The sequence below is a fragment of the Babylonia areolata genome, chromosome 18, assembly GCF_041734735.1.
Source record: "Babylonia areolata isolate BAREFJ2019XMU chromosome 18, ASM4173473v1, whole genome shotgun sequence".
Lineage (NCBI taxonomy): Eukaryota > Metazoa > Mollusca > Gastropoda > Neogastropoda > Buccinidae > Babylonia > Babylonia areolata.
The window spans coordinates 48615980-48640074 of NC_134893.1; the positions used below are offsets into that span (position 1 = coordinate 48615980).

The 24095-nt window shown below is 38.9% G+C and overlaps 2 protein-coding genes across 2 annotated transcripts in view; one reads left to right on the top strand and one right to left on the bottom strand.

The window, feature by feature from the left end:
• Positions 1 to 182: 182 nt before the first annotated feature.
• LOC143292040 (translation factor Guf1, mitochondrial-like) lies at positions 183 to 19140 on the top strand. Its single transcript, XM_076602210.1, has 18 exons — positions 183 to 470; positions 1228 to 1273; positions 2621 to 2732; positions 3131 to 3279; positions 4217 to 4297; positions 5489 to 5650; positions 6444 to 6508; positions 8165 to 8277; positions 9248 to 9338; positions 10901 to 11030; positions 11561 to 11670; positions 12775 to 12902; positions 13275 to 13345; positions 15907 to 16008; positions 16651 to 16784; positions 17044 to 17089; positions 17705 to 17917; positions 18321 to 19140. The coding sequence occupies exons 1-18, from the start codon at positions 271 to 273 to the stop codon at positions 18444 to 18446; spliced, it is 2079 nt and encodes a 692-aa protein (XP_076458325.1). The 5' UTR covers positions 183 to 270; the 3' UTR covers positions 18447 to 19140.
• A 411-nt stretch (positions 19141 to 19551) lies between these two features.
• The window catches only part of LOC143292868 (GPI inositol-deacylase-like), a 35274-nt gene continuing 30730 nt past the window's right edge, over positions 19552 to 24095 (bottom strand). The window contains exon 27 of the mRNA XM_076603511.1: positions 19552 to 23226. Within this exon, the coding sequence (XP_076459626.1) occupies positions 23049 to 23226 (178 nt within the window). The 3' untranslated portion in view covers positions 19552 to 23048. The remainder of the gene's footprint in view (positions 23227 to 24095) is intronic.

A 24095-nucleotide genomic window follows, 5' to 3' on the forward strand; every position in this document is an offset into this window, starting at 1 on the left:
AAAAGGGAGCACATAACTATTAAACAATACACCCATTTGAATATTAATTGAAATTTGTCTTGTTCTCTTTTTCTATTTTATTCCTATCTTATTAATAGTTTTGTTTTGTTTTGTTTTTTGATGAAGTAACTTCCTCAGGGAGGAGAAGATAACTTGGACGAATGGATTTTGGACGAATGGAGTTATTTTTCTTGAAGGGCATGTGCACCAGAGAAAACAAAAGCAGCAGCACAACACTCTACTTCCAATAGAAAAGCAGACAATACCCTGATGTCTTTACGAATGCTATCACAGAATCGTGCTAATCGTATCTGCTGTTTTTGCAAACAGACTCACGTCATTAGCCAGGCAATCAGTCGTCTGATCCATCTTCCTTGTCACAAAAATAGACTCCTGTCGGTCTTTCTGCAGTCCCAGTCAGCCACTGCAGCAAGAAAAGGATATAATTACACAGACAGTGACACTGACAGGTGAGAGATGAAGTAACCTTCTGTTATCAAACCCTGTGCCATTTAACAAAAGACTTTTAGAGTTGTTTGCTTGCCTAGCTTTCATTCTGGATTTGATTCTTCAAGGTTATATGTGCCGAAGGTATTGTGACTTATTATTATAGACCCACAAAGAGAAAAATGTTAAAAAAAACAAACGAAACGATTATGTGCTGTTCATTTACTCAGTCATGCACACCACTGCCATATCTGTTAACATTATACAAGTTACACAAAACACAACCAAACCAATGCATACACTACATGCAAACTGAAACACCAGACACACAAAAATAACCATGTCATAACCATGTATTTATTCAGTCTCTATCTGCCTGTCTCTGTTTCTCTCTCTCTCTCTCTTTCCCCCTCTCTCTCTCTCTCTCTCTGTCTCTCTCTCTCTCTCTCTCTCTCTCTCTCTCTCTCTCTCTCTCTCTCATATACACAGACATATGTGTTACTAAAAGGAAAAGGAATATTTCTGAATAATGACGTGATGTAATTGTATGTTGGTGTCATAGTATGTCTAACTGTAACAGAAGTATGTGTAACTGTAACAGATTTAATCCATTCTTTGTCTCACCTGCACTGTAATAGAAGTACTGAAGAAGAATGGCCAGTTTTAAAAGACTTAATTATCATATATAACGCATGTAACACATACACTTATATATATGTATGTATATATATATAGAGAGAGAGAGAGAGAGATTATATCTTCAAACCTTTTTCATCTCAGGAATTTCAGACAGAAACGATGTGCTTCAAGTAATCCACCAAATAAGGTACGTTTTCAATTATATTCATAAGATTTGAAGATTTTGACCTGTTCAGTGAGTAGTAGTAGTAAAAGTTGTCAGTTAACAACCTATACCAAATTGTACCATAGTGCCTATAAGATGCCCACTGATGGTCTGTGTCTGTTCCAATATTTCCTTCATAAGAATCCGGTTCAGATGATAACGTGTGGTAATAACGAGAGATGTATTTTGTCTGATGATTGGTTTGAACTCAAAGATAATGACATGACAACAACAGTGACATAACTGACAGCAATATTCGACACTTTGTCCAGTCCATCTATCCAGTCAGACATCAGGTTTGAGTGGGTGAAATAACTGACACTGTGAGGGTGCAGTACTTTGACATAATTTGAGAAGAGGGGGAAGAGAGATACTCAGATAGGAGTGGTGTAAGATGATAGGTCGAAATCAGAGTGCATGGGAGGGGGGCATAGTCATTACCGTGTTCACCCTGCAAGAACTGGACAACAGCCAATAATTCATGATGTTCATGAAACTCAGGGTTGACAGACAATGGACTGGAACTACATGTTTTCATTTTTTTTCCGCTTTTTGTCACTGATCATTTGACTGACTTCTTTGTAGAGCAGGCAAACCAGGTGCACAGCAGACACTTTGTTGGCTCAGTAAAGAGTAATTTACAACTAGGAGTGAGTTACTATCATGAAAGAGCGTTCCCCTATATAGGGGGATGCTTTTTGGTGAAGAAAAAAAAAAGAAAAAGAAAAAAAAAAAAAGCTTGACTGCTCAGTTTCTGGGAACATGATTGACTTTTTATCATGACAGAACCCGCCTTTGTCATTGTTGGGACAGTTATTCACTTTCATGACTACCAGCATTGTGATTGTTATCATAAGCAAATAACCTGTTTCATTTTCTTCTACAGTATAATTTGACAAAAAATTTTTATCATCACTTTGAAAGGCCTAGTTAGTTAACTACAATCAAAAGAAATGGGGGGGGGGAAGCTCAGATGCAGGATCCATATTAATTTTCTTTCACACAAAAATGTTTACTTTGCTTCTGTATCTCCCATAATTTTTCACTACAATTAAAGAAATATTTGTATTACCCCTGAATCCCCAAAATTCCTTGGCAAGGGGAGAGTGCTTTTTTTTCTTTTCTTTTTTTTATACAAAATTCTCATGCATCAAATGGGTTAACTGTCCATAACTTGTTTATAATTATGTCACAATAATGTCACAACAATGTAACATACTTGTTTTTATTTTTGAGACATTTAAGGAACTTGATTTATTTGTCTAATTCTGCACTCACATTTGGGCATTGAAAAAAAAAGTTCTATAACAAATGCTTGTATGCTGGTAGTATGCTGTGGACCTCTCCCAGTTTCCAGTGGAGAACATAAGGAATTTCAGCATCATTGCTCACGTTGACCATGGGAAGAGCACACTGGCAGACAGACTTCTGGAGATTACTGGTAGGTTTGGCTCAGTGGCTGTCTTTGTCTTTTTGAAATGTCATACACTTATCTTAAATGCTTGTGCAGTCATTCCTTTCTGATGATCAAGAGAAGAGGCCACTGAAAGATGCATATTGTGGTAATAGTCAAAACAGTCTACTGTCTAGCCATTCATAGGTTATGAGGCTGAGATATGTGTTTACACATTTCTAAGGTAACACTATAGTGTGTTTGCAAACAGTAGCTGTGCGTGTGTATACACGTATGTGTGTATGCTTGTTAAGATGTGTGCATGTAGTACACTTGTGTGCGTGCGTGTGTGTGTGTGTGTGTGTGTATAATTACATAATACTGTTAAGATGACAGAGAAAACTTCTGAGAATTTCATCTGCAGAGTGAAGTGATATTTTCGATAGGTACTATTCCCAAAGTGCCTCAGAACCAGCAGGTGTTGGACCGACTCCAGGTGGAACGTGAGAGAGGCATCACAGTGAAGGCACAAACAGCCTCCCTGATACATCCATACCATGGGCACAAGTACCTGCTAAATCTCATCGACACACCTGTATGTTCTCATGTGTGAAGTGTGCTTTTATTCAGTTCTGTTATTCAACAACATGACTCTTTTTTTTTTTTTAACCACTCGACTCTTAAATGATTTTAAAACTAAAATATCTGACATGAGCTTTGATGTAAAATGTTTCCCAAAGTACTGAAAAGTTACTGTAGTGTGTATGGCACTTGTTCACTTTTTATTAGTAGTATTTCTAGCTTTCTATAAATCTGGATTTTTTTTCCTGATAAAGGTTATAACATGCTAAACTCGGGTAGGGTAGTATAATTTGTTAGAGCTGTCTAATCATACTGTGTTGCTTTGGAATGTTAAAGATTAGAACCTGTACATATATAGTTTTAGTCCAGTTTGATATACTGGTTGCTTTGCCACTTCAGTTGGCTGGACAATAATGAATGGGTTTATCAATATCATATGTGGTGTGTTGGCCTGGTGGTAACTCATCTGCCTCGGAAGCACAGTCATCAGTATTTTCTTCCCCTCCACTAGACCTTGAGTGGTGGTCTGGATGCTAGTCATTCAGATGAGATGTTAAACTGAGGTTCCATGAGCTGCATGCACTTAGCGCACATAAAAGAACCCACAGCAATAAAGAGGTTGTCCCTGGCAAAATTCTGTAGAAAAATCCCCTTTGATAGGAAAACAAATAACATTGCAGGCAGAAAAAAATACCCCAAAAATGGGTGGCTTTGTCAGCATAACGATGCGCTCTCCCTGGAGAGAGTGGCCCAAATTTCACACATGGAAATCTGTTGTGACAAAGGATTAATATAATACGATACAATTCAGTATGAGAAAATTATTTCATTGTGCTGTTTTTTGTGAGTTTTTTTGTGCTTCCTTCTTTGATAGTAATCCATGATTTTCTAAATGTAATAGTTGGAAATGATTTTACTAATCTGAACTTTTATTGCATTTTTTTTTTCAGGGTCATGTAGATTTTCATTACGAGGTGTCACGGTCCTTATCAGCTTGTCAAGGGGTTGTATTGTTGGTGGATGCTAACCAGGTAAGCATTATCAAAAAATATTTTAGATAACAAAGAATTACATTGCTTAGCCAACAATTCATAGCTATGTACAAAAACACTTCATTGGGGTCAAAATAATGAAAATCAAGATTTTTACAACTTTCGCATCTTTGAAGTCTTATCTTTGCTGTCAGTAAGTATTGTAGCATAAAACTGCCTGAAACTGTAGTGTTTTAAATGTTTTCAGGTGCATGCGCTGTTGGTACTGCTGCACACATTCATCACTAAGGTTGTAGTGTTCAATGCATTTGACACCAGGCTTTTCTGAAATTGCGTCAGCCGATGATGTGGCAATACACTCAATAACTGCAATTAGTAAATATCATTTTCATCTGGGATCTGAAGCTGATGTTCAAAGACTCATCAGCATTATGAGAAATATTTTTGTTCAAACACAGATGAGGCCTTTGTCTCTCATTTGAACATTCACTGTCACCATTGACTGCTCTCTCGTGGTATTACATCATTCCTGCACTTGCTATTCTTGACTTCTTTTGAGTACAGAGAGAAATAATAAGTTACAAGCAGGCAACATGTATGTTTTTTTCATGAGCCGATTTCTCCATTTTGTTCTTTTCAAGAACCAACTTTAAAAAAAAAATATCGAAAAAAAAACTGATAGATAGATCAGTTATGTTTTTTGTGCGTTAATCTGTGAAATCTTTCTGAAAGTACATAAATTTAAAAAATGATAAGTACCAACGGGCACAATAGCCGAATGGTTAAAGCGTTGGACTTTCAATCTGAGGGTCCTGGGTTCGAATCACAGTGATGGCGCCTGGTGGGTAAAGAGTGGAGATTTTTATGATCTCCCAGGTCAACATATGTGCAGACCTGCTAGTGCCTGAACCCCCTTCGTGTGTATATGCAAGCAGAAGATCAAATACGCACGTTAAAGATCCTGTAATCCATATCAGCGTTTGGTGGGTTATGGAAACAAGAACATACCCAGTATACACATCACCAAAAGCGGAGTATGGCTGCCTACATGGCGGGTTAAAAACAGTCATACACGTAAAAGCCCACTCACCTATATATATACGAGTGAACGTGGAGTTGCAGCCCACGAACACAGAAGAAGAAGAAGATTAGTACTGTTTTTAGCCAGGTTTTTGCATGCTGTGTCATATATTACCTTCTCCGCATGTTATTGTTCTGTCCCATGTGCAGGGTGTTCAAGCACAGACTGTGGCCAACTTCACCCTTGCTCTGGAGTCTGATCTGACTATCATTCCGGTGCTCAACAAAATTGACCTGAAGTCAGCTCAGCCTGATGTGGTGGCTCAGCAGATGAACAGCATCTTTGGTATCGACACAGATGATATTATCAAGGTGCTGTGCTTGTTATTATTGTTGAGGGTGTGTGTGTGTGTGTGTTGTGAATGTGTTTGTATGTGTCGACACCTTAGTGTATGTATTTGCATCCCAGTGTGTGTATCTGTACCATGTTTGTACATGTGTAAGGTAGTTCTGCAGTTCTATAGCTTTAAATCATGTGCATCTGAAAGTAAAGAGGATATAAAGCAATGAGACGGAGGAAGTAGACGAAGCCGTTGTGTGTACCACAAACAAAATGGCTGCTACTCTCTCTTTGGCATATCTGACATCTAAGCAACAATAGTGACAATAGTTTTAGTCTTGTTTTGTGATGGCTCTTTTCTTCTATGGTGTAGTAATGATCATTAGCTCTATTTATCATAATTGTGAATAATTATCACTTCCTTTTTTTGGGGGGGAAAGGGGTGTGCTGATATGATCTTCAAGACAAGCTTTCATGGAAAAGTAGTACTTGGTTACTATGTCACTGTATAGCCTTCCACTTCCAGTCACACATGTCAGCCTTTGGAAGTTAGGAAGATTGAGGAGAAGAAGAAGAAGAAGAAAAAAAAGAAACACAATGGTCACAACTGTATCCATGTTGGAGAGACATAAAATGCTGGTTTGGAAGCAGGTGCTATGTCTGTAAATGATTTGAAAGACATAAAATGCTAGTTTAATAGTATTGTTTCAATGTTTTAGGGTTTACTCTTTGTTTAGGCTGGACCGTTGAATTTCTTTCACTCTTTTTTTTTTCTTTTCTTTTTTTCTAATCTTATATGTTTGGTTTGTTTTGCTTGTGACCCAGGTCTCAGCCAAACATGGAACTGGTGTGGATGAGATTCTGACAGCGGTTATTGAAAGAATACCTCCGTAAGTTTTTTGTACAAGAATTTATTCTGCATGCTATAATTGGCAACATGTAACAAATTTAGTTACTGCTTCACCATGGCGAAGTGGTCAGCATCGTGGACTGACAGTCAGGAGGACTCAGGTTCGAATCCTAGCAGAGGTGGGGGGTTTTCGGCCCATGGCAAGCTCATACCTAGAGTTGAATGTGCTTGGGGTTTAAATGGGAAGACTGGGACCCCACAGTCAAGTATCATCCACTTTATGGACACGTCTTTGGGTGTGTTGCTCAAATTTCCTGACCAACACTGCAAGTATCTGTATCTCTCGGGCCTGGTTAATGCTGGGATATCATTTTGAAGGGAAGAGTAGAATACAATTTTGTCACATACTGAGATAGTCCCAAATGAAAAATGGACCTCCATAGCAACATAGCCATCCTCCTCCTCCTTCTTCATCAGTAATGAGAAAAATTGTCCCAAAATGCTGTGACGTTTCATGGTCAGCTCTCATGGTGACCTCAGTTTCAATTCCCCTCCACTTCCATGCTTGATATCAGTCCTATCAAGATCTTCAGTGTTGGCAGATTCATGGTGGTTGTTGTTGGAGGGATGTGGTGGTGGTCTGCACTCTGGGGAGGACACTCACTCAGTTTGGCTCTGAGACTAAGCTATTACTGTTTTAAGTAGGGGGCATAGCAGGTGGTGTCCTAAGTGCGTTTTATCGAAACAGGCACTACACAACACCACCAAAGTGACTCAGCAGCAGCACAGGGTCTCCTCTTGTGTGTAGACCCCTGCTGATCTAACCTCAATAGTTTCATGTGGACTGTGACTGCAACAGACAAGCCCAGGTGTTGCTGTGTAATGGGGAATGAGTAGTGTGGGAGTAACACCACTGAAACAGTGCTGATGATGGGACAGCTGAAAGAAAAACAAACAAAAATGTTACAGCCAGAATATTCAATGATACACAAATGGTTCCATTGATGAAATGACTTACTGTGTGTAATTTTAGTTGTGCCCTTGATTTTGCTTTTATTAATGATCATTTCCAGTGCTGGTATTTTTGCTTATTTTCTGACTCTGTTTAATACCTATTCAAATGTTTCATCAAGCAAAAAATGATGGTTGTAAACAACAGGTTATCTGAATGATAGTGACATGAAATGAAGTGCTTCAGTTGTGAATTAGATCTGATTCCCATGCAGTTCTTTATTTTTGCTTTGACTGAAGTTTCTAAAGTCAGACTGGAAGATTTCATGCAGTACACGCCCCAGAAATGCTTTTTATTTCGTTTGTCTGTTTTTGGATTTTTATGTTTGAAAAATGATATTTTAATTTATTTATTGATATTTGCACATGTGAAAGACTGGCAGCATTAGAAAAATTTCATAAGATTGTTTCACTACATGTTGATTTTTTTATGGAGGGATGTTACATTTGTTTCTCTCCTTTGTGTAAATATTTTATATGTTGATATACATGAGTTAATTATTGAATAAAACAAAAATAGAGGAGAGAGAATTTTTATGGAGGGGTGGTACATTTGTTTCTCTCTTTCATGTAAATATACATTTTGATCTACATGACTTAATTATTGAATAAAACAGTAACACAAGAGAAAGAGAATGTTTGAAAAGTAAAATAATAGCAGTTCTTGTTGTGACTTATATTTCAGTCCAACGGCAGACAAAAATAAACCACTGAAAGCGTTGCTGTTTGACTCCTGGTACAACCAGTACCGGGGTGTGATCGCCAACATTGCCGTCTGTGATGGGGTTGCCAGGACAGGTAAGCTGTGATGGGAAACGTTATTTGGATGTCTTCATCAACAACGTACATTCTTAATACCCAAAACTGTTCACATGTACACACATGCCTGCATGCACATACGCTCAGTTGCACGTGCACGCATAAGCTCGCACATGCACACACAGACCCAAACCACATGTATACACATGAACACACAATCACACACAAGACGGTCATATGCACAGGGCATGTGCATGCTCACACACACACACACACACACACACACACACTCATTTAGGGGAGGTGCACGTTGGACTTGATAAGTTAATGCTCATACTTGAGTACAAATACTGTCTCTGTTTGTGTGTGTGTGTGTGAGAGAGAGAGAGAGAGGGAGAGAGAGCTTGTGTACATGGATGTGAATACTTAATGTCTTTGGAGTGGGGGAGAGAGAGATCAGAATGTGACTATACAAGTGTACCTGTGGTAGGGGGATGGGGTGGGGGAATCTGAATGGGCCTATGTGGGCATGCATGGATGTATGTAGGGGGTGGGTGGGGAATACACATCTGTATGTGTGTGTGTTGAAACATTTTTTGAGATATTGATGTTATTGATATTTAGTAAATTGATTTGTTAACTATGTTGCTTTTTAAAATTGTATTCATTAATTGTTTTGTTTTGTTTTTCAAATTTGATTTTCCTCATGTTGTTCAGTTAATATTAATTCAGATGATAGCTAAAATGTCAGCACAACAACAACAACAAAATCTGACAATAAATGGTTTCAGTCAGTGTGTGTGTGTGTGTATGTGTGTGCACTAATGTAATGAATAAAGTACAAAAAAAACAAGTGTTTTATTATATTTTAAGCCATACCACTCAGTGATCTCTCTCTCTCTCTGTGTCTTGCTCCTCTCTTCCTGACTCTCTTTTTCTCTTTGTCCGTGTCCTCTTCTCTTCGTGTGCATCACATCACATTCATCATGTGATTCTGATTCATTGCCAGGTGAAAAAGTGGTGTGCATGAGCAGCAAGAAAGTGTACGAAGTTCAAGAGATTGGCTTCATGCATCCCATACCTCAAGCAACTGAAGCTTTGTAAGTGCTGAACCATGGAACATTGTGCATTATGTACTCGGCATACACAATCTTGAAGTTATATGCATTTAATATAGACCTGTCAACATTCCAGTTCTGTCTGCTTGAAAATAAAAGAAGTCTTCCTTGTGTAAAATTAAAAGAGACCGATAATTGAATCAATTGAAATGACAAAGGAAATATTTGTAAGTGCTAAAGATACTACCAGATGAAAATTTGACATGTATAGAAAAGGATGGAAAAGGTGGGAAGCAGGCAAGGGTATGGATATATACTTATCTCTCGGTATACACATGTGTGCATTTACGGGATAGGTTCATACGACTTTCATATTAACATGTACAATTTTATTTCTATTTCCATTCATTGTCATCTATTCATTGGCATTCCATACATTGCATTATAGACACACTTGCAATTGCGTCATTCTGTTCACATGCCCAGATCTCTCTGTGTCTACATACTGGCACTTTATTCATATATGTATGTACATTTCTTATAAAAAGGTGCATACACAGATTCCTTCCCATTACGGATTATGCACACTTACCATTTACTTGGGTACATCTGTGCTCACTACACATTTGCTTATACATCCGCTTATTTCTCGTGACTCTTTGGCATATTCCTGACACCGTCACTTGAGTTGATGGAAGTTTATAATCCCATTGTACATATATGTATTCATTTTCATAAATTCATCCCTACCTTGCTTTCGGAGGACGACTGCACTCACAGACAAAACTGCCTCATTCTCACCCGAATGTATGCTCCTTCACATATCAGTCGTGGCTGGTCCTTAGGGACCCACACACACTCCCTTCCCACCCACAGGGCTAAGGATGCCCTCTCTTGGTGCATGGAGGGACAAGGCAACCCAACCATTCTAAAAACAAATGTTTGGAATCAAAAAACATTTCTGTAAAATGAATAAGTAAATAGATAAACAAATACTTAATCATTCACAATTATTAATTGTACAAAAATGTTTCGTATAAAATGAGTTTGCTGAATGTATTTATTCCGCTTGCGAATCCTGGACCCTCACTGCAGAACTCCAGAGAAGAATCCAGGCCCTGGAAATGAGATGCTTCCGCAAGATCCTGAACATTACATACAAAGACCACATCACAAATGAGGAAGTGAAAAGAAGAGTCCAAAACGCCATTGGCCCATTCAAAGACCTGCTAACCACAGTGAAGGAACGCAAGCTCCGCTGGTATGGACACGTCACACGATCAGATGGCCTAGCCAAGACCATCCTGCAGGGTACCGTACAAGGAAGGAGGAAGAGAGGCAGACAGAGAAAGCGGTGGGAGGACAACATCAAAGAGTGGACGGGCCTGCCATTTGCCACAACTCAAAGGGCCGCTGAGGACTGAGGCAGGTGGCGCGAGCTGACCAGGCAGTCATCCATGGTGCCCCAACAACCCACCCACGGGTCAAGGGATAGATGAGATGAGATGAGATTTATTCTGCATAAAACATCAACTGGAGGCGTTTTATTCTGTACAAAACATCAACAATGTTGTTTTTTTTTCTAATTCTGTTGTTCCTTGCAGGTACGCTGGCCAGGTGGGCTATGTCATCACCAACATGCGCAACACAGCAGAAGCTCAGATCGGGGACACCTTCTGTCATGAGAAGAGTTCTGTGCAGCCCTTTCCGGGCTTCAAACCGGCCAAAGCCATGGTCAGTGTTCGCCTCAGACTTGCTGGACATGTCATTGGGGAAAAACTTTGACTGATGATAACTGCAGTAGTTATTGGGGAAAAACTTTTATTGATGATAACTTCTTTCTTTTTTTTTCTTTTTTTTTCTTTTTTTTAAGTCCCATGTGTCAAGAGTCAGGAGAGATGGAAAAGGTGTGCAGGGGGGAGGCAATATGTTGGTGTATAAATGTGGGGAAATAAACATGAAGAAGTGATTGGGTTTGTCTTTTTTCCCCAAGCTCCTCTTTTGCATTTATTCTTCTCAGTTTGAACTGGATTACATTTTAGATTAAAAGATTATAATTTTTCATTTTCAGCTTTAACATTTTTTTTGTATTGTGTTTGGTTGTTGTTTTTTTGGTTTGTTTTTGGTTGTTGTTGTTTTTTTTAAGCCAAAATACAAAAAAAAAGTCAAAATATGACTGCTTGAGAACAAGAAGCAGGGTATGTTACCGAAAGTACCAGAAGTAATAGTGTGCATAGAGAAGTGATGGAGAGTGGTGTGTGCAGGTATTTGCTGGCCTCTTCCCCACTGACCAATCGGAATTCATTGGCCTGCGCAGTGCGGTGGACAGACTGACCCTGAATGACTCAAGTGTATCAGTGCATGCTGACAGCAGGTCTGTATCAGTGTATCAGTGCATGCTGACAGCAGGTCTGTTATATCAGTGCATGCTGACAGCAGGTCTGTATCAGTGTATCAGTACATGCTGACAGCAGATCTGTATCAGTGCATGCTGACAGCAGGTCTGTTGTATCAGTGTATCAGTGCATGCTGACAGCAGGTCTGTTGTATCAGTGTATCAGTGCATGCTGACAGCAGGTCTGTTGTATCAGTGTATCAGTGCATGCTGACAGCAGACCTGTGTGGACAACCTGATGGAAATTGGCTACTGTTCTTTTTGTTGGTTTCCTATTTTTTGTTTTGTTTTGTGTTATGTGTTGTTGTTGTTTTCTGTTTGCAGCTTTATCCCATTCTCAAGGGGAGGGGTGGGGGGGATTGTCCATTCAAATGTCCATCAGTATATTAGGAATTTGGCCTTTGTTTTTGGTGTTATGTGAGTGGTATTAGCATCCATTATGATAATAGTGGGGGGAAAAAAATTAAGCAGTATTATTGCATTACCTTTTGTTTTCTTTTTTGAGATAAATCAGTTCTAAAAAATAAATTTACAAAAAATATCAACATATTTCACTGAAGTGTATGAAACACAAACACACACACACACACACACACACACACACACACACACTGAAATGGGCCCAAAATCTTTGTTTACAAGGGTTAAACATAAGCTGATGTGGCATTTTTACATGCTGCCCTAGCCCACCAAGGGGAATCAGGCTATCAGTATCAGTATCAGTAGCTCAAGGAGGCGTCACTGCGTTCGGTCAAATTCATATACGCTACACCACATCTGCCAAGCAGATGCCTGACCAGCAGCATAACCCAATGCGCATAGTCAGGCCTTGAGAAAAATAAATAAATAAAAAATAGATTAATTAAATAAAATAACACAAATTAAACAAATAAATAAACTAAATAAAAAAAAAAAAAAGATAAATACATAAAAAATACTAATAATAATAATAATATTTATAAGGCGCAAAATCTTGATGAAGTAAAACTCTAAGCGCGCGCACACACACACACACACAAAAAAAAAGGCTAGACCAGAGAAATGTTTCAAGGTTGTGAAAAGTGTCCATGCTGTTTGTTTCAGCCCAGCCTTGGGTCAAGGTTTTCGCATGGGTTTCCTTGGCCTGCTACACATGGACGTGTTTTGTCAGCGACTGGAGCAAGAGTTCAATGCTTCTTTCATCGTTACTTCTCCCAGTGTGCCTTTCAAGAGTATGTGTGAAGAGAGACAGAGGTCAAAATGAATATTAGTATGCTTGTTGGGTGACAGAAATTGCCGTGTTGCATTGCTTTGAAATTTCAGCATTTGACCATTGGATGTTTCCCTTTTTGGTGACAGGACAAAAATGTGAAGGTGCTGATGTCGTTTCCAAACTATTGATAATCTTGAGAGCATGTGTACACACACACACACACGCACATGCACATGCACATGTGCATGCACACCTCAACAGCTTACAAATTGCTTACAAATTCACATGCACACACACACATATGTGCACAATCCTGAAGTCAAAGGAGCATACACCAATTGAACTTACACTATGTACAGAGGTTTACAGTTACACTATCTGTTGTTTTCAGTCGAAGTGACTGGTGCCAAGTCTCTGAAGCAGTATGGTGGATCAGAAGTCACTATACTGAATCCCTGTCATGTGAGTTGGATGCTTTTTTTCTTTTATTTATGGACTTGCAAATACAAATATACATACAGAGATGCATTCATCCACAGGTTTGCTGACATGTACATGTACACTCTGAATCTCAGAACAGGGTTTTTTTTATGCAAATTGCTTGAAACCAGGTTCAGATTTGCACTGTACAGCATTCATGTGTGTGTGTCTGTCTTTTGTGCTTATATGCATGGATGTTTATATGCAAAAAAAATGAAGTAATTGTGTAAAATCTTTATTAAAGTATTTTAATGCTTTTTTTTCAAAATAAATGAATGTATTTTTTAGTATTCTTAAGCTTAGCAAAAGAGAACTACTTGTGTAAAATCATCATGCAAGTGTTTTTATGGTAATTTCTAGATTTGCAGAATATATATCATCTGTATTTTTAATACTTATACGCTTAATTTGGGTCAGCACCACAAATGTCCGTACTTCCAGCACTAGCACAGAAAACCAAGCTTTATGCAGACACTGGTAACATCTGTGCATTCTATGAGGTGCGGTGCATAGTATATGGCCCAACCAATCAAATGCAGGCACCTCTGCAATCATCTGATGGCACCAGCCCTCTGACATGGAAGCTATCCTCCAGCACCGGACAGAGCACTATGGGAACCTCTTTGGGGACAAACACCAGAAGCAAGGAGAGGCAGTAAGGAAGATTCCTCAGCAAGCAGTGATGATGGAACGTGATCACCCCCACCCCCACCCCCCACTTAGAAAGAAGCAAAAGCAACCGTTATAAAGCTAAAGTGTCTCAAGGCTCCTGGAGCTGACGGTACACTATATGTGTATAAGCTAGGAGGTAACACTTCTTGAGAAGCTCACAGACCTATTTACAGTATGCTGGGAGAGAGGAGTTGTTCCACAAGATCTCTGCAATGCTGTCATTGTCTCGCTGTGCAAAAGCAAATGAGAGAAATCAGACTGCTCAAATTTCAGAGGGGTCACACTGCTATCCACAGTATGGAAGGCACTTTCCAAAATCATCTTGGATAGACTCGTTCCCATGGTTGCCAAGGAAAACCCAAGTAAGCCAATGCAGCTTCAGAGCAAATGGGGGAACAACAGACATCATCTTCACCCTGTGACAGGTACAAGAGAAATGCAGGGAGCAAAATATGGAGCTGTATGCAGCATTTATTGATCTGATCAATACACTTAGCCAAAATGGGCTCCGGAAGATTCTGTCAAGACTGGGCTGACCACCAAAGCTCCATACAATGCTGCAGCAGCTCCACAACGGCCAGTTGGGGCAAGTTAATCACAGCAGCATTCTGTCTGACCCATTCCCAGTTGGCAGTGGGGCTAAAGAAGGCTGCATCTTAGCTCCAGTGCTCTTTGCAATCTTGTTCAGCTTGATGCTTAGAGAGGCTAAAGAGGATCTCACAGAAGGGATTTACAAACCATTCATGACCGATGGAAGTATCTTCAATCTGCAAAGATTTATGGCCCACACAAAGACACTAGAAGAGCTGATTCTGGAGCTGCTTTTTGCAGATGACTGTGCACTTCTTACCCAAAGTGAAGAATCTCTCCAAGCAGTCGTCAGTCACGCTGCAATGCAGCAAAGGCCTTTGGCCTTACAATGAGCATGTAGAAAACAGGGGTCCTCCATCAGAAACCATCACACGGTTCCCACAGCCCTCCACACACCAGCATTGACAGATCGATGATCAACACAGTTGAACACTTCACATACCTTTGAAGTGTCATCTCCTGTGACGCCACAGCATCCAGTGTGTCAACAACCACCTTGCCGAAGCCAGTAGCTTCTCTCTTCGTCTGTGGAAGTGTGCCTGGAACAACCACTTGCTGTGCTTGTCAGTGAAAGTCCTTGTATACAGAGCTGCAGGTGTCACTTCTTTTCCTCTATGGATCATGGTTTTGTTCTGAAGACAAGTGCAACTCCTGGAGCACTTTCACCAATGCCTTCATACCATCTTTGGCATAAAGTGGCAAGATAATGTGACAAACATCAAGTCCTAGAGGGAGCCCGCACCACCAACATTGAAGTTATGCCACTGACCAGACAACTTTGATGGGCAGGACATCTATCACACATGGAGGACACATGAATGCCCAAAGCCATGTTCTATGGTGAGCTTTGCTAGGGCAAATGTGACAGAGGAGTGACAGAGGAGACCTATGAAAACGCTACATAGACCAGCTGAAGCGACAACTCAATGCAGATGGCATTCCAGAAATGAGCCGGGAAAACATCACCAGAAACAGAAACAGCTGGAGATCAACTACCAGTCAAGACACTGAGACCTTTGACACTGCAAGAAGGTTAGCTGCGAAGGAAAAGCACAGACCAAGGAAAATATCGGCTGCCCAGAGTCTTCCTACCCACTGACTTCCTTGTCATCAGTGCGCCAGGGTGTGTGTTGCTCAAGAATCAGCCTGCACAGCCACCAGACTGCTTGTTGCCAAGGACCTTCTTCTCAATGATCCTCAGATTCGAGGAACCTGCCATCATAAGCTTTGTTTGAATCAGCAATACAAATATTTTTTATTTCCTCCTTTTTTATCATCAGCTGCCCAACCCCAGTGTGATAACAGAGTATCTGGAGCCAATGGTGAAAGGAACCATCATCTGTCCTGATCAGTACCTGGGTGGTGTCACCTCACTCTGTCTGGTACGTCCTTCAGTCTCTTACCGTAGTACCTCTCTCTGTTAGTAATTATATGTAACGTTCATAGGTTTGTATATACTCAGGCTACACAATTCCTATGATAGTCCAGTTGTGCATTCATATTCACTGCCTGTTCACTGATTTGTTTGGATGGAATTTTATGTGGATGACTATTTTTATCCCACCATTCTGGTCACTATGCTCCATTTTGGGGGGGTGAGTGGTACAGTCTTAATCTATTTATCACCCCACCTATTTAGAAAATTATATGGTGTCATCTCAGCCACAGATATGATATATAAACAAATAAATTTTACTTTGGTCTGGAGCTACAAATTATGACCTTATAAACATTAGAAATGTTTTCATTGAGAAATCAAATGGAACAGATTATTGAATTTATGTGAGTAGTTATTTTTACTCTGTTTCTTGAATAGAATTAATGCTGTAAGGGCCACATAGCCATGGAAACTATTTGGCTCATATCAGTAAAACATATTGCTGACAATATTGTAATATACACTTGGTGTGGTTCTCATTGTTACAGAGACAACCTTCTGACATAAATATTGTGTTTACTTCTACATGCATACCCACACAGTTTCTCCTTAGCAAACACATATGGTATGCAAATCACTGTTGCAGGATCGCAGAGGTGTGATAGAAGATCAGCTGAATATTGACAACACTCGTATCATGCTGATCATCAAGTTTCCATTGAACGAGATTCTGGTGGATTTTTTTGATGACCTGAAGTCCATCACCTCTGGCTATGCAAGGTAAGCTTTGTTCTGTTGACTGTAAGATCGGTGTTGCTGGTGCTTTAGACGTGCATGTCAACATGTAGAAACGTCAATAACTCATTTAATGTTTAACTCATTTAATTTTGATTTTTCCAGTGAACTCTTTTTATAATACTTTAATGAGAATTGTTAAAGTCATGACTCATTCAGAGAATTCTGAATAGTCATCCATGTTTATTACATTATGGAAAAAGAGCATGTTTCTGGTCTAATTTCTTCTTTTTTTTCTGGACAGTTTTGACTATGAAGACGCGGGCTATCAGAGTTCAAGTCTGACACGGGTAAGTGAATGATCATAAACATGCAAATGGCAAGGGATGCAAAGAGGGCTTGGAAGAGACAAATTTAATTCAGTAAACATTTTTCTATAAATGGGAAAGCTGTTTGTGTTTATGGTTGCAGCTTTCAAACAGTTAATTAATAAATGGTAAATGATTAAATCTTTCTTTCTCACTTTCTGTGTTTGTGGTAGCTATGGATCATGTCTAGTAATTCTCCTTTGTCACATTGGAGTAGTTTGTGACACTTTGGGCCTAATTTTATCATCATTGTTGTAACTTTTTAACAACTGTACTTTTACTTTGAAATCTTTATTTCACTTTGTATATTGAGCTTAAAACTCCCTCTGTTCTTAACACCAAATTACTGACACATCCATAAAAAATGCTGAGGTTCTTTTCTCTTAACAAACAAGCATGTACAAATTCAGCATGTCATAACACAATCAATAATATGCCAGTCATCAAATTCTTACATGTTACACAGTTAACAGGGGTAGTTTGGTAACATACATATACACTGTGATATGTAAACAAGCAAACAGAAACGTAACAAAATGGGTTTGTACAATACAGTTCCACTGTTTTCATTTGGGAACATTCCATCCTATGCCCCAGGTGGACTTTCTGTTGAATGGCAGTGCAGTGGATGAGCTGACCATGATCTGCCACACCTCTAGAGCTCGGGAAACGGCAAAGCGAGTCTGTGAGAAACTTCGTGACACCATCCCCCGACAGCAGTTTGGCATTGTGATTCAGGCAGCTGTTGGCAGCAAGATACTGGTGCGAGAAGACATCAAACCCTTTCGCAAAGACGTCACTGCCAAATGCGTAAGAGCACTCTCTGTTTTGTTGAGGAAATTGTATTCTTTTGAAAAGAGGTTTGTTACAATCAGTGGAAATGTATGTTATTACGAAGTAAGCAGTCCTGGAAAAGTGTTTTACTTTTTATTGCATGTCAATGATTTTCTGCAGCACTTGGTAGTCTGCCATGGCCCGACTAGCATGTTGGATTTATGTGTAGGTCAGGCAGCTGCTCTCCACCCCCACACCATTTTTTTATGTAGATGTGGTGTTGCATACAGATCAGTCTGCATGCTTTGGTGCCTCCTTAAAATGGATTCTTTTTAAAGAACAAATAAAAATATGTTTAGTTTTGTCATGTCAGTTCTTTAACATGAATTAAAACATCAGAAGCTGTTCTTGTTAAAATTATTGTATTATGCCTTTTCAGTATGGTGGAGACATCTCACGGAAGATGAAACTTCTAAAGCGTCAGGCAGAAGGAAAGAAGAAGATGAGGAAGATCGGCAACATTGATGTACCAAAAGATGCATTCATCAAGGTCTTGAAACGGTGATAATAGTGTAAGTTCTAGTCCCAGTGGGGTATTACTTGGAACATACATTTCACTCCAACTAATCTCTGCTTGTTTTTTGTCAAATAAACATACAACTTTTGGAAGTGATCTTTGTCTCTTGTCAGATGAACATGTAAATGACTACTGCCTGTTTCTTGTCAAATAAATGTATCTCAGCCTATATGAATGACACCGACTGTCTGGCTTACCAAGAGGCTGTCACGATGACAAATAAGTGCATTGCTGCACGTTTTAAAAGTTGCTTTACAACATGCCTGTACCCTAGAAGAGACTTCATTTGGTATTGAGTAACAATCCACTTAAAACCAGTGTGACCTTTTCTTTTCAAAGGGAAGTCATGTGTTTTATTTGTTCATCAAAGATGATAATGCATTTTCTTGGATTAAATTTAATCATGCAGAACTAGGGAGGTACAAGCCCCAGCCACTGTACTGATGTCATACAATCATGCACTTGCACAGAAAATCTGATTCTTTCATGCTCTCTCTACACCACCCTTACCCATCATTATTTAAGGACAGTCAAACACAACCTTGTTTGAATTTTGTTTTTTATCATGGTTAGTATTTGTAAAGTAATGTTATCTGAAAGGGGATCATGACTGTCTTTGAATAAGCTGAAATCGGTGTAATCATAACATCACAGAACTGGAAAATAAATATCTGAAACCCTGCAAAGTATGTTCAGCATCTTCCTGTTTAGCATTTGCAAAAATGGTACTACCATTTCTTCTTTATGTGTGTATGCATGTAGAAGATAAATATGCATGTTTCAAATCCAGCAGTGTCAAAATTTTAAGTTTGGGAGTAAAAGAAAGATCAATACACTCAGCTGTGTACCCTAAAGCCCCTCCCCCCAACCCCACCCATTCCATCCCAAAAGTCAATGACTGCTTGACCAGTCATGCATATAAATGTAAAAGACCTCACAGTAAGTGTTGCACAGTGAAATGGCAGCATACAGATCATGTCACTTACAGTCTCTTCAAGCATCACCGTAGTATGTCTTTCAAAGAAAATGCCCTGGTTCAGAGTGCTTTAGCTGTTTCACTAACTTTTCTCTCACAAACACAAAATAACCCATACCCATATTAAAATCTTTAATAAACATGAAAAGTTTCAATTTGAATAAAAAGTAAACTGCGAAAAAAAGGACAAAGCAAGCAATATTCAAAGCGAAACTACAATTCTTCCATGAAGTTCTATGGAATGTTAAAAAAGTTTTAAAAGAAAAAAGAAAACAAAAAAAAAGATATAACGTAACATGTGATTCCAGCATGATAAGTCGTGGACTAGGTCATTAAATATTTTCATCTCTACTTTCTTACTTATTAACATAATCATGCCAAGACCATAAACAATCAGCCAAAAGTCAATACAAGAATTTGTACATAACAACAGAGTTGGAATTTTTCATTATAAAGGTTTAATTAAACATGTTTTTAAAAATGACACACACACCCAGTCTTTCTCCTTCCCTCCCCTACCCCTCACACACTAAACACTAAAAAGATATCTTCCACATACAAAACATTTAACTTGCGATAAGAAAAACAACATACTACTTGTATTCTTAGGCACACACACACACACACACATACTTTAACACTTGTGCTAATATACTTGTTCAAATATCAGTCTGATGACTAAATCCACTCTGACCCATGATACAGGTGTGAAAAGGTAAATGTTACAAAGGGTTGTCCCTGGCAAAATTGTGTAGAAAAACTCACTTGGATAGGAAAACAAATAATAAAAAAAATTGCAGGCAGAAAAAAAAAAATTTTAAATGGGTGGCGCTGTCAGTGTAGCGAGGCGCTCTCCCTGGGGAGAGCAGCCGGAATTTCACACAGAGAAATCTGTTGTGACAAACAGTAATACAAATACAAGTACATAGTCCACACCAGTGTAACAAAAAAAAAACAACCACCTACAGCTGTAGGACTAAGTCCATTGCAAGTTCTAACTAGATATTCTCTGAATACTGATAATAACAGGATAACATCAATATCAAACAGAAAGAACTGAGCATAAAGAATACTATATCCCTCATCATCAAGACTGCCTCGAAAATGTACAAGATAAATCCTGCGTGTAACTTATCTGGAATAAAATGATAAACTGGAAATGTTTTCAAAAATTTCAGGCAATAAAAACTGCATACAAATTTAAAATGAAACAAAAAAACCAACAACCTGAAAACAAATGAAAAAGGAAAGAACACAAGCAAATATGCAATTGGCCAAGGTGCTCACATTATCATATAATAATAATTCCAGCAGTCCACTTTCCATGTACATTGCATAGCAGCTGGAGTGTATAAAATACATAGCATTAACTTTACAACAATGTACCACGCACATATGTACAGAGCTATGCGCTGTGAAGAAAACACAGCACACTGATCTGCATGATCGTGTCATATGCTGTTTAGACATGTTGCACACTCATCTGTGTACTGAGTTTGAAAACAAAACCTCCCCACCAATGGTCTAAGGGAAAAAACTGAAACAATTCTACTCAGTAATCACCTAACTTTAAAGTAACTTCCGTTGATGTAAATTGGTTTTTATCTGATAGAATCCACAAACGTTGAAACAACGCCGGTCGTTCTGCTGCAAAGATGGGTGGTCACATCACTTGAACAAGTGCTTAAGAAAATGTTCTCAGTGGTTCTGACGACGAACAAATCGTAATCCTTACGGATGAAAGTGAAAATAACGATGGTCATGATACTGATGGGACTTGTCTGGGATTCTGTGCTGAATGTGACAGCTTGTCCTTTTCATCTTCTTTTGTTTTGTGCTTGTGTGTGAAGCTGAATTTTATCAGTGTTAAGACTAACTCTTTCAATGTTTTGATGTGAGTGAAACATCAAGTTATTACATTATTTTTTTGATGTTTTGACACACTCCCGTGCATGTTTTGTGCAGAATGTAAGTTTTTAATTTTTTCACTTGTGTGTCTTTATTTCCTTGCATGGCTATTTAACAGAGAAAAAAAACAGTCACACACACACAACTGTGTGATAGCAGAAAGATTTTTTTTTTTTTGTCTTTCCAACAGTACAATACACTTATTTTGAACCTGTAAACAAAGGTTAAATATCTCAATTTGAAAAGCATTTAAAATAGCCTGTTTCCAGGCTACAAAGGACCACTGAGCACTTCGTCCGAGGTGAAAATCCACCCAGCTCAGGTACACCATAATAGAGTTGACTTTGAAAAAGTCCGTCATGATAATATTATCTGCATGGGCAATAAGATAAAAACCTCTGTGGCCATTAACACTTGTGAATTTTGATTGTACATACTGGACAAATCCAAGCAACTGCTATTCAATCACAAACCCACACCAAACTACCCTCTTTCTCCTGTACATTTGCATATATGTATAACATCCTCAGTGTATTATCTATCACTCAACAATCAACCAATCGCTTTGCTGTCTGAAACATAGAAATTTTCCTTTATCAATGAAGAAGATACTGAGTGAATATTTCATACATACTTCTGAATAAAACAGATACAAAAATCATCTCCCTTCACTGATTACACATGAACAAAGTTTGTTGAAAATCCAGAGAGTTCTCTCACCAAATGGCGATGGCACGTGGCGGACAAAAGATTTCCTGCATTTGTAGTTCCTGGCACCTTCCTCCCCACCTGATCTCCATCTCTTTTCTTCATACCTTGTGGGAGAACTCTTTAAAAGAGCTATGCAGTCACAAGTGGCCATGAGGGCCAGTGTGATGAGAATGGCAAAGTTGAGGTGGTAAAGATGGATGAGGTAGGTTAGGTATGGACACCACGGCCTACAATTTGCTGAGCGCTGATAATAACAGTTTAACATTAACATAAACTGTGGGCAATAAAAACCCTGTATGGCCATCAGTACTAGTTAGTTTTGATCATACATGCTGGACAGCTCCAAGCAATTGCAGAGTAATCCCAAATCCACACCAACCCACTCTCTCACACATTTGCGTACATTTAACATCCTCAGTATATTTATCAATCAACAAATAATTAATCACCACTGTATTTATCTGTCAACTGCCAATCAATCAATCATTTTGCTGTCTGAAACATGGAGATTTGCCTTCTTCATACAGAAGATACAAAGTGACTATTTCATACATACCTGAACAAAATATAATCTAGTATTTCTCTTTACTAATTACACATGAACCAAGTTTGTTGATGATCCAGACAGTACTCTTGGCAAAGAACAATGGTTACTAATGGTAAACGATCTGTTGCCTTCGTAGTTCCTGTCTTCATCCCTCACTATCTTAACACCATCTCTTTCCTCCACCCTTGTTGGTGTACTATTTCACTGACCCATTCAGTTAAAATCAATTCATACTGCTTTCATACAAAAGCATAGCTTGCAAAAACACTCAACATCCCAGGAACATTCAATCCCACCTTCCCATACCCTCCATAGCACTGTCATAACATAGCCCATGTCATTCATTTATTTTTTATACCTGATGCAGCCACACAATTTATTTTTTGCAAACACACACACAGACACACACACACACACAGGTATGGAGAGACAGGTCAAAGGCTCTGCCTCACTCTGCCTTACGATGCTCATCAGATCTTGTGAGTAAGGAAGGTAAGCGGGTACTGGCCATGAGAACCAGTGTGAAGGGGATGACGAAGTTGAGGTGGTACAGCCGGATCAGACAGTACGGAATGGACACCACACAGGTAGCGTACATGGTCCATCTTAACTGTCTTGCATACACCCTGGTGAATAAAGAACACAACTGATACTTAAGCATACAGTCACTATTTTCTATACTAAGGTACGCTATAGCGTACCTCATGCGCACAACGCTTTGTCACTGTGGTACGCTATAGCGTACCGCGAGTTAAAAAATTTGTAGTTCACAGGTAAACGGTTTTGTGTAAAAATAAACGGCACAGCTCTGTTTTACAGTCACCCAAAAGTGCTTTTATTGTGGCTTAAAATGCCTTTCTTTGAGTACAATACATGCGAGAGTACAGTCACCCTTCTCACTCGCTCGCTCGACAAGATGGTATCTCCGTAAACTTCGGCAAGTACTGTGGCTCAAAGTTGAATGCAAACTGACTCTATAGTGGATATCCACTGTGCGTATACATTTGCCCATTCAACTGCTACAATTAGGAAGTGTCTATGGTTACGAAAGACCACATTTGTAAAATTTCCTTTATATGAGAAAAACTCACCCCTTTCTGTCAGTTGTGAAAAACATGATTTTTTTTCCAAAATACTATAAATCAGTCAATAATCAAGTGAGTGCTTTGAAACTTTGCCAAATGTTCCCCCATTCTATTCTTTATATCATCTCAAAATTTCACAGCTGTACATAATTGCATTCTTTTTTAAATATCTTTCTTGTAACATAAACAAATGGCCAGTACAGAGAGTATAATGAAGGTCAATGGGCAGTATAGAATGAGTTAATGAAAGGCCAAGAAGACATGCAACACTGAATAAACGGTCCGAATATATGTCTTATTAACATGCAGAGCACACATGTATGTAAATGTGGGTCTTGGCTTTAGATTAACCCATTCAGTGCCAGTACATTTTCTATTTTTTAAAAATAATAATAAAGTGCTCTCCACTT

Bases quoted from the DNA above. Each gene is read 5' to 3' on its own strand.
- LOC143292040 (XM_076602210.1), top strand. From the start codon at position 271: ATGTCTTTACGAATGCTATCACAGAATCGTGCTAATCGTATCTGCTGT. The intron at 1,274-2,620 runs GTACGTTTTCAA...GTATGCTGGTAG, and splicing joins CAAGTAATCCACCAAATAAG to TATGCTGTGGACCTCTCCCA. The intron at 5,651-6,443 runs GTGCTGTGCTTG...CTTGTGACCCAG, and splicing joins ACACAGATGATATTATCAAG to GTCTCAGCCAAACATGGAAC.